Consider the following 14790-nt stretch of genomic DNA (forward strand, 5'->3'; position numbering starts at 1 on the left):
TATCACAATAAGTGCCCACCCCTGAAAGATATGAAAAATAGACAAAGGACATATCAAGCCCCCAACTTAGGCTTCTGGGCTTACCTACCGTAGAATACCATGCATCCGCCTATTCCACACTAAGTGGCCACCCCCAAAATTTAAAGCATCTGAAAAAATATGCACAGTAATATATATACGCAAAATTGAAGACCTCACATTCACCCATCCCCTATTTTTTAGCGATTATCTTTAAATTTCGAGTGGGTGCTTGCTCGGTATTTTTTGGTAACTAATTGAAATGCTTCTCCACGTCAGCTCCTTCTCTGTCCATGCCAGTGCAAAGCAATGAAGCCCACTCTATCATAGGCCCCTTGTGCAATCTTGAACTCTGGACCTAACAAATGCTCAATCCCCTCAGTTTTCCAAGATTATCTCTGAAGTTTTGGGGTGAGCACTTGCTTAGTATTTAACAGTAAGCCAGTAAAACAAAGTCTTGTAATGAGGCGAATGGGGCACAGTAAAGTACAGCAGTATAGGATGTAAGAAATCACTTCTTCTTTATCTGGTTGCTTGAGCTTTTTATTTTTAGATGCTCAAGAATGCAGTACTACTATGGATGGTATCTACATTTATACAAATCAAAGTGGCAATACAAGCCATAAACAAGGACAGACGAGGGTTGGTTTCTTTGTTGAAAGTAGTTTCTATAAATGTTTAGTTAAAGTTCATTGCATCGTACATACACACAAAAAAGGCCAAAAGGTCTACTATTTTTCACCAAAAGATATTTGGCTTGCATTTATTGTTGTCTTTTGGTAAATACTGCAAACCAGAAATCTTATTTATAAGCAGCATTTATTTGTGAAACGCAAATGTCGACCAACATTTAGTTAAAAATTAGGTGTTTCATTTAAACTGAAAACAGGCGCTTGACTCAGATTGACCTTTTATATGTTTCTGGCACATGCTTATTTGCATTTTTCATTATCCACTGAAAAACCTGCAATTCATTATCCAGACCTGGCTATGACCAGTTCTGCCTTAGCATTTTCGAGACTGCCAAGTCGCTTGTCTTTTTGCAGTCTGAGCAAGCAGTTGGTTATTGCTAGGGATGCCGCAAACTTTTTTTGAATTGAAGTTTCGATGATCGAATCAAGCGGTTCGAAAGGTTCGAAAAATTTTGATTTTTCGAATTGTCTACATCGTAAAATTCGACAAAAGTCGAATTTTCGAACTTCTTGAGCTAAGAAGTTCGACGCTTTTCGAACCGTCGAACTTATTATGCTAAAAAATTCGATCTTTTTCGAACTTTCGAACTTATTGCGCTGCAAAGTTCGATGCTTGTCGAACTTCCGAACTTGACTGACCAAAAAATTCGATCAATTTCGAACTTTCAAACTTATTTATCAAGAAAATTCGAAAAGTTTCGAACTTTCGAATTCTGAAAAGTCAGAATTTCGACGAACTTCGAACTTTTAGGGTAAAACTTCGACGTTCGTCGAACTTCGAAAGACCAGCGGACGGTTTCATTTGAATTCAAGTAGTGAGGTACATTCATAGTTTTTTTTTTCTTGAACTTTTACACGTGGTGCTGCGTTCCTTACGAAAGACAATGGCGTTTGGTTCAATGTTCTGGCATGCTTAGTTTTAAAGAAATAAATTTCCGAAGGGGCGAGGAAGGACGACGGGTTTTTGATGATTATCGTTTGTGCCAGATTTGAAGCGCGCTGTAGCCGAAGCTATTTGTGGTAGAGATGTTATATTTTTTTTTAAGAATGATCTATGTATAGCCTAGGTAGGTGCCGTCTTAAGATGTGATTATTGTTTTTCAACGTGAGTTTCGAAGGAATGTCCAAACATGTATCTACATGCAATTATGCCCTAAACTTGATATTTATTTTTGTCTAAGTTGTTTGAGGTATCGCATTTAAATTAACATCACAGACAGTACATATCATTGCCATCTGCAGAATACAAAATAATGTATTTATTGTTTTTTCACGTTAAGGAATAAATTAACTCATGGGAGAAGATTTCTAATAGTGTTCAAGTTCAGCACGTCATTGAAAGAAATCTTTTTTTTTTTTCGCTTCACGATCCTGGGACGTGTTTCTACTTTTAGCCTGTACAGATTTTGGTAAAAGAAACTTGTTCCGAAGTTCTGAACCTCTGAATACTCAAGAATACAACACTTCCGGCGAATTCTTGATAGTTTTTTTTTTCTCCAACTTTTTATCCCCGCATTTATTCTTTTTTTTTTTTTTTTTTTACTATTGGCACAGGTATTTAGGTCGAAAAGACAGCTTTGAACTTCCGAACCACTAAGCATGTGACGAGTAGTGCCTTCTGACAACGAGTTTCTAACAATGACCATGTACGCAATCTTTTATGCAGTGAAGAGCGACAGTAGCTATACATATGCATAAATAATTTCAGATTAAAATAAGCTCGACCACGCCCTCTTTCCCCGTATTGTTTTCTTTAACAGTCCGAAATATCTGGAAAGGGGAGGGGAAAGGAACTGAAGCCCCCCCCCCCCCCCCGCTACCCTCTTACCCCCCGTTTTTCCTCTTCCGTCGCCACTTGTATGGTAGAACGCTCCTCAACCTCGAGTTGTGTCGGCTTTTTGCGAGACGATTCCTTTGTCCCAGAGAATAAACCTCCAGGACAATTAAAACTTAACTTACTATATGCCAGCGTCACCCGGGCGGCGTTCGATCAGATTGCTACCAGCGTGCAAGGGGTGGCGAGGTAGTTTGCCAGGTCGCTTCAAGGTTTTTCTGAGCCTCAACCTCCTGCCCGCCCCTGGCCGTTTCAAACTGGATGAGTCTCGTAAAACAGTGTGTTCGAGTGATCACTACTGCGTGATGCAGGTTAAAGACTCCCCCCCCCCCCCTTCTCCACCCCGGGCTGGCGGTCACGATTACTGAACCATGGTCACACGTCACCCTGCACTGGCAAATATTCCAGCACATCCGGGACACTCGTCGCCTCATTTAATTGCGTGACCAACTTCGCAGAATCTAGATCACACCCTAACTTTTCTAAACTTGATTTTGTAAAAAGTGAGTCGTGAAAACGTCATTTGAAACAAACTGTGGAGGAACTTGAAAACCGGACTTAGAACTTTGAAAACTTGGACTAGAAAGAAATTCAAAATCCTTGAAGTTTTTTGTTTTTTTTTTGTCGATTTTAGCATTAAAAGAGAATCGAAACCTTCGAACTTTTCGAACTTTATGCAGAAAGAAATTCGAAATGTTCGAATTGTTCGAACTTCATGTCTATAAAAATTCGAAGCGTTCGAAGTTTTCGAATTTTATTTCCAAAGAGTTTCGAAATCTTCGAATTTATCGAACCTGAAGTAAAAAAATATTCGAAATATTCGAATCCGAAATTTTAGAAACCGTGAAAGCTTCGAACTTTTCGAAATCGAAACTCCACTGTGATCGAAAGTTGCGAATTTTTCGAATTCGAACCTTGGTCGGTACGAAAATATCGAAATTTTTCGAAATCGAACCTCAGTTCGCTTCGCAAATATCGAAACCTTTCGAAATCGAACTTGGAGTGGTTCGCGACATCCCTAGTTATTGCTCCACGTTTCAAATGAATCTTTATAACATACTTGTAATTAAATTATTTGCATTCAATCTGCCCCCTATTTTACAAAGACAAATTTTAGAACTGTGGACAATTTTTCAAGGTGTGCAGTAGTAATGGTGCATTTTGATCTCGAAAAAACCAAACCTCATCAGCTGTAATAGAAGTTCCACCACAATAATAAAAAAAAATCGGGGTACGCTTTATCGGGGATGCTGCTGCAGCAGGGTATGTGAAACATCTTGCACATGCTGCAGAGGGTGACACACTTGTAAGCCTCATAAGCACCAGTTTGAGTTCAATGAATTATGCCTACTATGGGCAGAGTGAGCTCTCTCAAATGCGACCACTTCCGCTCGGATCCACAAACGCGCTGCTGAACGACGCCTCTGGGAAAGCGGCACGCGAGGCTAAATTTAGCTTCGATTGCATTATGCATGGCCCCACAACAATTACAAATCTCACGCGAGACACATGCGTGATTCAGTAATGGCTCTTTTAGAGCGCAGCTCTTAGGGGCCCGTTTCCGGCTTGAGTGGCGTCGGCGTAACCGCGTGGTGCATTATGGGAAATGTCCCATAATGTACCGTGCGAGCCCCCCACCGGGGTCACGTGACCTCGTGGGGGGCACGTGACCCCCCCCCCCCCCCCCGACGTCACGTGACCCCCGAAGTCACGTGACCCCCTCCTCGAGGTCACGTGACCCCCGAGGTCACGTGACCCCCCGATGACGTCACCGGCATCCACATCGTCATCATCACTGATGACGTCATTAATGACGTCACTGATGACGTCACCGGCATCCACATCGTCATCATCACTGATGACGTCACCGGCATCCGCATCGTCATCATCACTGATGACGTTACCGACATCCGCATCGTCATCGTCATCATCACTGATGACGTCATTAATGACGTCACTGATGACGTCACCGGCACCCACATCGTCATCGTCACTGATGACGTCACCGGCATCCGCATCGTCATCGTCGTCATCACTGATGACGTTACCGACATCCGCATCGTCATCGTCATCACCACTGATGTCGTCACCGGCATCCACATCGTCACTGATGACGTCATCAGTGATGTCACGATGACGTCACCGACATTCGCATCGTCATCGTCATCATCACTGGTGAAGTCATCAGTGACGTCCCTAATGACGTCATCGGTATCCGCATCGTCATCGTCACTGATTACGTCATCAGTGACGTCAGTGATGACATCATCGGCATTGGGGGGTCGCGTGACCTTGGGGGTCACGTGACCCCTCCCCTGGTTAGTTGAACCCCCCCCCCCAGTACCCTTCCCTCCTCCCCCTCAAGAGCTGCGCTCTAATTCGGCGTTACAGGGAGTTGTAAGCGGCTTTCACTTTTTTCTCTACACATTGATGCCAAACGTGCACAGGCAGTATGGTTGCAAGGATATGAGCAATATTATGGCGCGTTCACACTGGAAGCGGATCCGCGTTCGCGAAGCGGATCCGCGCGTTCTTAACCGCAAAGCGGCTAGGATCGAGCGGTTGGAGCGCGTTTTTGCCAACCGCTTCGGGACCGATTTCTCCCAATCGCTTTCACAAACCGCAAAGCGGCAACCAATCACAACGAGACGCTGACGTGACGTCGTTGACTTTCGAAACAAGATGGCACCTGTCGCTGGTGAGGCGTCCAAGGCGCTGTAGTCCTAGCGCTGTAGTCTTAGCTTTCGACAAATCAACGGAGAAACTTCATATTCACGTCTGTCACTTGAATCCGCCGCGAAAAGAATTGACTCGTAAATTTAACGCACTTCGCACCGGTGATTTGGTTCGGGTAAGAGTTTGTTGATTATTCCGGGTGCCACGGCCCAAGCTCGCTGCCTTGTTAATCTCTGCCTGTAGAACGTCGTAACCCGCCCCTGATCGACCAAAATGTCAGCTTTTCTACCCACTAGTATAGTCGCGTGAACTATTGAAAGCTTTCGAAACCGTGTATGACTACCACGAAGGCCGATAGGGACGTCGTGAGCTTGATTGCGTAGCCAACGCACTACCGCGGGGGGGGGGGGCAGGGTACCTGCGCTAGCTCGACCCGTAACGTTTGCTACTAATAAAATAAATAAAGGGAACCTACTCAAGGAATAAAGTGTACGTTACGTACCAGACAATGCAGAGGTAATCCATACGGCGTTTATTTGAGCTTAATGTCAAACAAACAGTAGACTCGATCGACGAGCGAGTGACGAGAGGAGAGTCCGCCACCAACGAAGCCACGACCGGCTAGCACCGAACAAATTCCCCCGCACCACGGTCCAGCCCACCGCCCACAACTTCGAAAATGATAAGAGCGAACAACAACGAGGGGGGAAAACTGGCCCTCTATCCCGAAAACAAGGTCAGCTATTCATGCGGGAAGGGTCCACTTCGAAGAAAAGGTCGGGGGCATCCTGTTCTGAGTCAGCAAGGCGCGTCTAGCTGGGCTTTGCGTGTGGGAGAAGTCGAGGGAATCACAGACGAGTTTGGCGGGTCCATGCTTCTTTTTTCGCTGCCTGAACTTGTGATGCGCGCGGACATATCCCGGAGAAAAATATTCCGAGTGCCAAAATAGCAAAAGTTTGGCTTTGGATCTTGAATTAAAGTGGATTGTGGATTGTAAAACAGGGTTGCCAAACGCAAGTCTCACAAGATCATGCGTGATCGCCGAGAAACCGCCAACCGCCTCTCGGTGTGTCTAAACGGGGTCGCTCGCGAGCCGCATCCGCGACCGCTTCGCGAACGCGGATCCGCTTCCAGTGTGAATGCGCCATTACTGTTACATGTTTTCATTACGTGCGGTCTTAGCGAGTGACCCCCTGCTGACCGAAATGAGAGACATCTCACATCAAAATCAAAACTTTGAAGGCTATTACCCAATCTACCAAAGTGGGTGTCCACTACAAAGGAGTGCTTGAGTGATGAAGTTTTTGTTAGGTGTATAACCAAGGACTGGTGAACTAGAAGTGCTTCTGTGGTGCTAGTACAAACCAGAGAAATTAGCAAACACTGCATTGTTTGCGAATCTTCATTTGTGCCCTCATTGTTTTGAGCTCTTCTTCTCATTCACTGTATGTCATGCAGTAAGAAAGGACTACTGCACAACTAATGTTGGAATGCCATAAATAGTTGGGCAGTCTTGTGATAGGTTTTTTTTTTTTTTTCAGATGGAAGATATGAGTGTTGATGCTGGAATCTCAGCATTTGAAAATGATTAATTTCAAAAGCCGTGCCGTAAAATACCTTGCAAGCGCCCACTCAAATTCTAAAGTTGAGGCTTGGGCGAGTTGGTACATACTTCGGAATTAAAAAAAGCACGGAAAGATGAGGACCAGACAAAGAAGTGACACGGACGTAGCGCTGCGTCCGTGTCACTTCTTTGTCTGGCGCTCGTCTTTCCGCGCTGTTTTTCATTCCATGACATATGTGGTTCCTGGTAGGACACCGTTAGAGTTAAGATCAACGTTGAATTTTATATACAAATTCAGAATCAGTAAAACTATTTATTTTACAGGTATTTGCTGTAGACGGTGGAGCAGTCCCCCAGAAAGCCTACACCAGTGTCACAGTGACGGTCCAAGACGTGAACAACAAAGCACCAGTCTTCGCAAAGGACACCTATGTGCATTGGGTCACTGAGAGTGAGTGCAGCTTTTGCTCTTGGTGTTCATGTGCACACCTTGTATTCTGGTGCTTAAAGACATGGATTCATGGACTTTTGTGGCATAGCACTTTGTGTGAAGTTTGGAATATAAGACTATTCTTTTTTCCCTAAAACAAGGTTTGCCAGTGGGCAGGGAGGTGCTGAATGTGACAGCAACTGATCCAGATTATGGGGCCAAGATCCGCTATACAATTGAAGAACCTATTACTGCCAGAGACAAGACAGGATCAGTAGTCATGTCCTCCATTGGATATAACTATAAGGTATGGAAGAGTATGCTACTACTTATTTGTTGCTGAGATGTCTTTTGTGTCATATGGCCTGTTTGCCTTGAGCTCAAATGCCTTTTTTTTACCAGTGGGGGAAGAGTTGTTCACTGAAATATGACTTATAATGAATTGTCTTTAAAACATAGTGCATTAATGCTTCCATAAAAAAATTCCAGCTCAGTGCCTGCCTAATTTAAACCCGATGCAGTGGGAATGTAGTATGTCTTGCACCTGCAACTGAGGACCAGGACCAAGTGCAGAACAAATGCAAGTGTCCCAAACACAATAATATTGTGTTTGAGATGCTTGTTTTGTACCTTGACCTGTTTGTGCTGAAGTGTATCTCCACCAGTTCCCCTTCCTATCTACAGTCATCTTGGAATTGGGAACCAGCTGATAATTATATCATCCATGACAAATTACAAGACATTATATTCCAATTTCAATAGATTAATATTTTTTGAAGGGACACTAATAAAGATCCTTTGCCACATGAACTTCATGTTGTAAATTTAGGTGAGCATGCTGTATTTCAGAGTCTCATATATTTTGCCAGAACATCCAGTTTCATTTTCTGTCAGTGTGATTTTTCTTTGTGTAAAAAGGAAGAAGGACACTGATGGGTGTGTTGTTTTTCTAGACACAACTTGAAACAACTGTTTGTTGGTATCTGTAGTCAGAAGTATTCATGCGTGTTCTGTTTTTGAGGATTTTGTTTCCTTCTACATAATATCTCTACAAGTATGCTTTATTGTTCCTTATTCTTCTTTGGAGTTTTCATGGCACTCGATCACGCTATTGTCGGGCGTGATCGAGTTACCTATAATATACAGTGTAGACCGCATATAACATATGTCGCGAAAATCCGCACTATAAGCGGTACCGCGCTATAACCAAAACACCAATTTTTCAGGCCAAAATACATGCCATGAGACAACTTACCTTTGTAAAACAATTTATTTTATGTTAGATGAAAAATAAAGCTTAGTTTGAGGAAATTCTTTATTTCACCAGACTAGTACACTTCTCTCTCAAGTGTGTCACACATTTTGAAAGAAATGAGCGACTTTTGCTTGGCGCAGCCTTTTAACGGCGTCGCGGGTTGCGGACGGACGTTGCGAGCGTTCAGGATTGCTAACCCTAATCACTTTTCTCCGGTGATAAAAGCGCGTAAAAATTCGCATCCCTTCTACGGTACGAGCCAGTAATACCTTCAACTTGAGCACAGGCATGAAATGCTCCAAATAAGAAATCTGGGCGATGTTCGAAAACACAAATGCTTAGAAAGCACCACCTTAGTCGAAGTAAACAAACACGACGACACGGGCGTTTCTGCCGTCTTGAGAGTGCTGCCGACATCGCCGCACGAATAGGTGGATCTTTCCTCCTAGTACGTGCTGGGTTATCATAGCGACACACAACGAAAATTCACAGTCAATGATAGCGCTTTATCGGGGAACAATGAGCATCCACCACACCGTCTACGTCGATGATCACAACCGACGCCATGTTTGCGGATAGAAGCAGCCGGCCCGCGACCGGCATGCAACGCGCGCGAACACTTCTCGACCTGTGATTGGTCTGTTGTTGCGGTTGTTTCGAACGCACAGGGCGGAGGGATGCACAGCACGCACGTGAACGACACGTGCGTGCGTCCCCCCGTCGCTATGGCAACTGAAGCCTCTCTCTTCGCTTCTCCCCGCTTCTTCGAGCAACCTCCTTGCCCCGCGAGTGCCGCTTGCGGGTAGCGCCGTTATCTAGTGTCGCACAGGGAAGCGTGCTCGCTGCGTGGGTTGGTCGCCGCGGTCGGCGGGCTGTTACAGAAACCGCACTATAACCGTTATTTCCCTTCGCGCACCTGCATTTTAAGCGGTATGTAATTACATGGAGTTCTATGGGAGGCGAACTGGTGGTTTAAAAAAGCCGCGTTATACCCGGTCCTGCACTATAAGCGGTTACGTTGTAAGTGGTCTATACTGTACCTATAATATAATATTATAGGTATATTATATCCCTATAATATTGGTACTTTTGTGTTTACTTTGTGTAATCTTTTGCAGAATGCTTTTCGAATTGATGGTGTGACAGGACAGATAACTGTCAACAGTCCTTTGGACTACAATGCTGCTTCAGTCATTACTTTCAATGTTGCGGCTGTGGACCAGAATGCCTCTCTCGATCCCCAGAAGACATCCGGTCTGAATCTTTCTTGTTACCGTTTTCTCTTTAACCGCATTGTTATGACGGAAACTTACAGATGTCTTCATTGTTTTACAGCGGAAGTAACTATCTACATCCAAGCTCACAGCGAAAGCAATCCCATCTTTGCTCCACCGTGGACCCCTGCCAACCCGAAGATAGAAATAACAGTGCCTGAGGAGTCTGTTGTAGGCTCCACCATCTTTACAGTCACAGCTCGTGACCCCCTTACTCATGCGGCAGTCACCAACTTTGCCAAGATTCCAGAATCGGATCAGGGAAGTTTCTTCTCAGTGAGCCCCATATCAGGTGAGGTGGACATCAGAATAAGCTTGGTGCCAGTCCCACTTCTCTGTGTTCACTACTGTTACGTGACAACTGCGTCTCGTCCCTAGGTGCTGTGACTCTAAACCAGAGGCTGGACTATGAAGACCTTCCAGAAAAAGTGCTGGCCTTTGATGTTAAGGCAGTCATAGGTCTCGACAAGAACAACCAGAGATCCTCCATTGCTACTGTCATCATCAACGTCCAAGACATCAATGACAACAGTCCTGTGTTTTCTCAGAACGTGAGTCTCAGTTCTTTGCAAGAACTTACAAATATAATTTGATCTATTCAAGGCATTTTTCTGCAATAGTGCACTTGGCACAGTGTTGATTGGATCAGCACACCTTTTGTCATTATGTTCTTTTCAGTCCTATGTAACCACAGTCTCAGAAGCCACCAAGTACCCCCAGACCATACTCCACATTGCAGCAACGGACAAGGATACTCAGCAGGAGTATGGTGTGGTGTGGTATTCCATCTCTGGGGAAGGAACCGACGTTTTCAGCATCAACGAAACAACCGTATGTCACAAATCACTTTTGCTCTCAGCAGCTTAAGTATGTTAACCCTCTTTTTTTTAACAATCACTACAGGGAACAATTGGAATTCAGGAGGGTGCCACCCTTGACAGAGAAAGGAAATCTGTCTACCATTTGCAAGTGACAGCCATTGACAATCCTAGCAGTCCCTCAAACCAACGCAGGACATCAGTGCTGGCAAGTTGGTTTTTTGAATGGAGATTCTCAGGTGCAGTGCCACGCAACTTGTTGTGATGTTGCTTTTTTGTTATTATTTCTAAGGTGGTGATCAAAATTCAAGATGAAAACGACAACGCTCCAGAATTCAGCCAGTCAGGTTACACTGCCGTCGTTCCTGAAAATGTCCCAACTGGCTTCAGTGTTCTGACCGTAAAAGCAACTGACAAAGACAGTGGTGTCAACTCTGAAATCAGTTATTCTTTCGTGGATGAGCCTGAGCTCGAACAGATCGGTGAGTGTGTTAATTAATATCTCGCATAATGAGACTTAACTGGTGATCGGGAGTGCATCCTCTGCTGTTGAAAGTGAGAATGAAGATGGCCGACTGATTGCTGAATTTCTGTGTTTTGCTGTCTATCACTAGGGCTGCAATCTTCGTGCCTGCAATGTGCGGTCACTTCACAGATTATTTTGTGGTAGAGTGCACTAAACTTTAACTACTGGTTTCGGCAACACAACCGACACGTGCACCAGTTTAAGGGCTGCCCCACCGAAAAATGCCACTCAGCAGTCGCACGCTGGATACAATTCTTTTGTGATGACACAATTGCAACTCCAGTAAAACAGGAGCCCCATCTTATGGCCCAATTAGTCAAATAAGAAAATGATGTTGCCTTCCTGCTCTTTATGTGCCCGAGAATAAATAAAGAAGGAATGAGTTGAGGAACTTAAAAAGAAGGGACATGGCTGCATGGCTTTTTGTTTGGTGGGGGAGGCAATCAACTGCTGGGGAGAAAGGAGGGATGCGAGAGAGCAAAAGAAAGCAGAAAGTGTAAAGAGTGTCATTTTGTTATTAGAAATGCCTACGATACTTGTATGCCACTTAACATAGGTGACATGAAATTTTATGATTATCACATTTTGTTGCACAGATTTTTGCTAGCTCATATTGAACAATGTAAGGTATAGTTTGCTTTTTGGTAGCATGTTTTTTATTACATTTCCCAGTACTTCATTTGATATCAAATTTTTAGCTAAAACTAATTCAATACTGCATACTGCATGGTTCTCCCCAGGAATTCTTGAGATCTGGACATCTGACAATTTCCAGGGTGTTGGGAAGAGGAAGCGGGGACAATTGCTGCAACTTTTGGTGTAATCGGCACTTTTTCTGCAACACACCAGTGATTTTGTATGCAGAGACTATGCGGTCCTGTTGCGTAGTGCCACTTAAGTCTACCAAACATGGCGATCCAAGGAGTCGTACGTGCCTTTTCATAACCAAAGACAACGTAACTAAGCAGGCAAGCTGGTTATTATAAGACATTCTACAACCCAAGATGGAAGTTTACATGGAGGGACATACACAAACATCTCAATCACATTGAGACGTTGGTATTTGTCTCTCCTTGTAAACCTCCGTCTCGGGTTGTAGAATGTCTTCAAAATCAACAATGTTTTGTTCGGCGGAGGCAAAATATAGAGGTGGGTCGGACACAGTAGAGGTGGACAGTTAGCCAAACTGGTGGGCGGCAAAACCACTGCCACCCATTGTGGGGAGAACCCTCTCAGCATAGTGGAGTTGTGAACAGTCTGACTGTGTGCACAAATGGCACCCCAGCCACGTCATTTTACGTATGTGGTTCTGTCCGACAGCTGTCCTATGTTGGCATTATAGAAGGTTGTGTACCTATTTCTTTGCAGACCTGTTTGCAATGGACGACAAGACAGGGGTGATCAGCGTCATCCAGCCCTTGTCTGGCAGGGGTCGGTCAGAGCCTTACTTCTTGACCGTTCGGGCTACCGACGCGGGCTCTCCACAGCTCTCCACCGACGTCAAAATCCTGATAATTATTGGGGATGTCTCTTCTAACGACGGCATACCGCGCTTCATTCGTCCACGGCTTGGAGAGATTGCTTATGTACACGAGGTAACTGTCTTGAAGCCATAATTATCTTATGTAGTCTTCTCATACTGTATAACCTCTGTAACATCCCATTTTCATGTGTGCTCAGAGAAGCCTCTGAGAATATGTAAAATCCTCAGTTATATATGTGCTTGAGATTATATTGTGCATATACAAGCAGAAGAGTTCGACATGACAAGGATGAGGATGGGAGAAACAAAGAGCACCAGGAAAAGGACAGATAAAAGTTTCAACTGACCTTGGGTCATGCTAATGATTTCAAAATAATGTACAGAAAACACAGAGGTTCAAAAAAAAAAAAAGAGGATGGAAACTACTTTTTTATTTGGGGGGGGGGGGGGGGGGGGGGATTTGTCTACATTTATGATGGGTTCTAGGCTTTTTGTGGCACTTAGCCCACCGGTGTTTTTCACCAATGCCCCACGGAAACAAGATTTGACCTTTTTTAGAGTTTTTTTGTTATTACTTTCAAGAAACTGCATACATCTGGAGCGTTGCCCTCTAATTTAATTAAGGGTGCCAGTCCTGAGGAGTAAGCGAAGTGCTTGTCTTTGCAACGAGATATTCAGAAAGCTGCAGGTGAATGAAGTGCAAAGGATCTTCCTTTTTTCCTCAAAGCAAAAAAAGCATGTATTACAGTTATTTGTAATAAAATTAAATTTTTGCTATGAAGCTGGTTTTCATAAGTGTTTTAGAAAGTCACTGTTTTTCCAAACAAGTTTGGGAAGTGTGAATATTAGTTAGTTTTTAATTGGGCTAATAATTCCTGTTTTGACATTTTATTTTTTTTTTTCAGAATGTCACTATTGGCACATCTGTGTTTCAAGTGCAGGCAGTTGACCCAGACAATGCGTTATCCTCCAATGGCCAAGTGGCTTACAAATTTCTGGACAAACACAGTGCTATCGGTGAGGAGTTGAACTTCGAAATTGACCTGGCATCCGGTCTAATCAGCACCACTGCGATCCTCGACAGGGAAAAGCGGGATAACTATACTGTGAGTGCTATCAGCATGTATTTAAAATTGGAAATGTTTTTTTTTTGTTTCTTGAATCTAATTATAAACTATCGCATAGTGTAAATATAACTTTTTTGACAACCTGTAACCACTATTCTTTCTTTATTGTCAGTGTGGCTGAGGCACTATCATAAAATGTTTAACAATAGGTAAAGTCTTTATTTTGAGTGAACAACTGTACTGTTCCTCATGTAACATAACACATAAGTAAATTTAAAATTGTTATTCAGCAAAACAGTAATCTTAAAGGAGCCCTTTGGAGCTTTCTGAGATCGTCTGTTTATGTTGTTATATTACGTAGTAGGGTGCAAGTTAATATGTATACAAAGTTTTAGATTACAAAACCGTTTATTAAGCAGATGGAAGTAGAAATATATCAGGACTATTTTCGCTTGGAAGAAAATCGCCCATTCCCTGCCCATCGCTAAAACTTGACCAATGGAAATGCTGCATCTCACGGTGAATGCGAAAGTTATTATTGCAACACTTTTTAAGCTTGTTGTAAATTAGAGTTTGAGAAGAACGTAAACTGATTGTGGTGCGGGAAACGTAGTCCACAATTATCGTTCCAAAACCAGCGAACTATGTTTTCTCCCCGCAAGCTTGTTGCTAGGGTGTGATGGGTCGGCGCGTCGCCTCGTCTGCTTCCCAAAGCGTGTGCAGGCGGCTGTTGGCGGGACACGTGTTCCTTCTTCCCGCGGATCCCGACACCGAAGCCAGCTTTGTGATCTTTCCACGTCAACGAGTCAAACTTTTCCTTGTCATCTGTGGAATGCGACTGTGTATTGCAGTAGCAGCGCGACGGTGCGGTGCGACGAACGACGACTGCCGAGCACAAAGTCCGGGCTCCTTGACGACGGTCCGCGCGTATTCGAGAGATTCCTCCGCGGGTCGGCGGTCGGCCGCGTTGGTGACGCGCAGTGACGCCGGAATCCTTCGTTTGCATTGGCTGACGCGTAAAGAGATGCCCCTCCCGTTTTCCGGGGTCATCTCAGAAAGGGGGGCGTGCCGGGGACTTTGATATCAATTTTAATAGGGAAATCCGCCGCGCATGACTGTAATTTTATGATTTTTAGGATCCTTAGGGCCTGCA

General features: G+C 44.1%; 1 protein-coding gene across 1 annotated transcript in view; it reads left to right on the plus strand.

Moving 5' to 3' along the window:
• LOC120838824 (cadherin-23) overlaps positions 1 to 14790 on the plus strand; it is a gene marked incomplete in the record, with an annotated part of 59397 nt that overhangs the window by 18326 nt on the left and 26281 nt on the right. Inside the window, 10 exon segments of the mRNA XM_042292461.1 lie at positions 7109 to 7235; positions 7376 to 7521; positions 9588 to 9723; positions 9805 to 10035; positions 10122 to 10294; positions 10422 to 10574; positions 10647 to 10769; positions 10854 to 11043; positions 12456 to 12682; positions 13476 to 13676. Of these exon segments, the coding sequence (XP_042148395.1) occupies positions 7109 to 7235; positions 7376 to 7521; positions 9588 to 9723; positions 9805 to 10035; positions 10122 to 10294; positions 10422 to 10574; positions 10647 to 10769; positions 10854 to 11043; positions 12456 to 12682; positions 13476 to 13676 (1707 nt within the window).

This window comes from Ixodes scapularis, unplaced genomic scaffold (assembly GCF_016920785.2).
Source record: "Ixodes scapularis isolate PalLabHiFi unplaced genomic scaffold, ASM1692078v2 PGA_scaffold3__209_contigs__length_174095766, whole genome shotgun sequence".
Taxonomy (NCBI): domain Eukaryota; kingdom Metazoa; phylum Arthropoda; class Arachnida; order Ixodida; family Ixodidae; genus Ixodes; species Ixodes scapularis.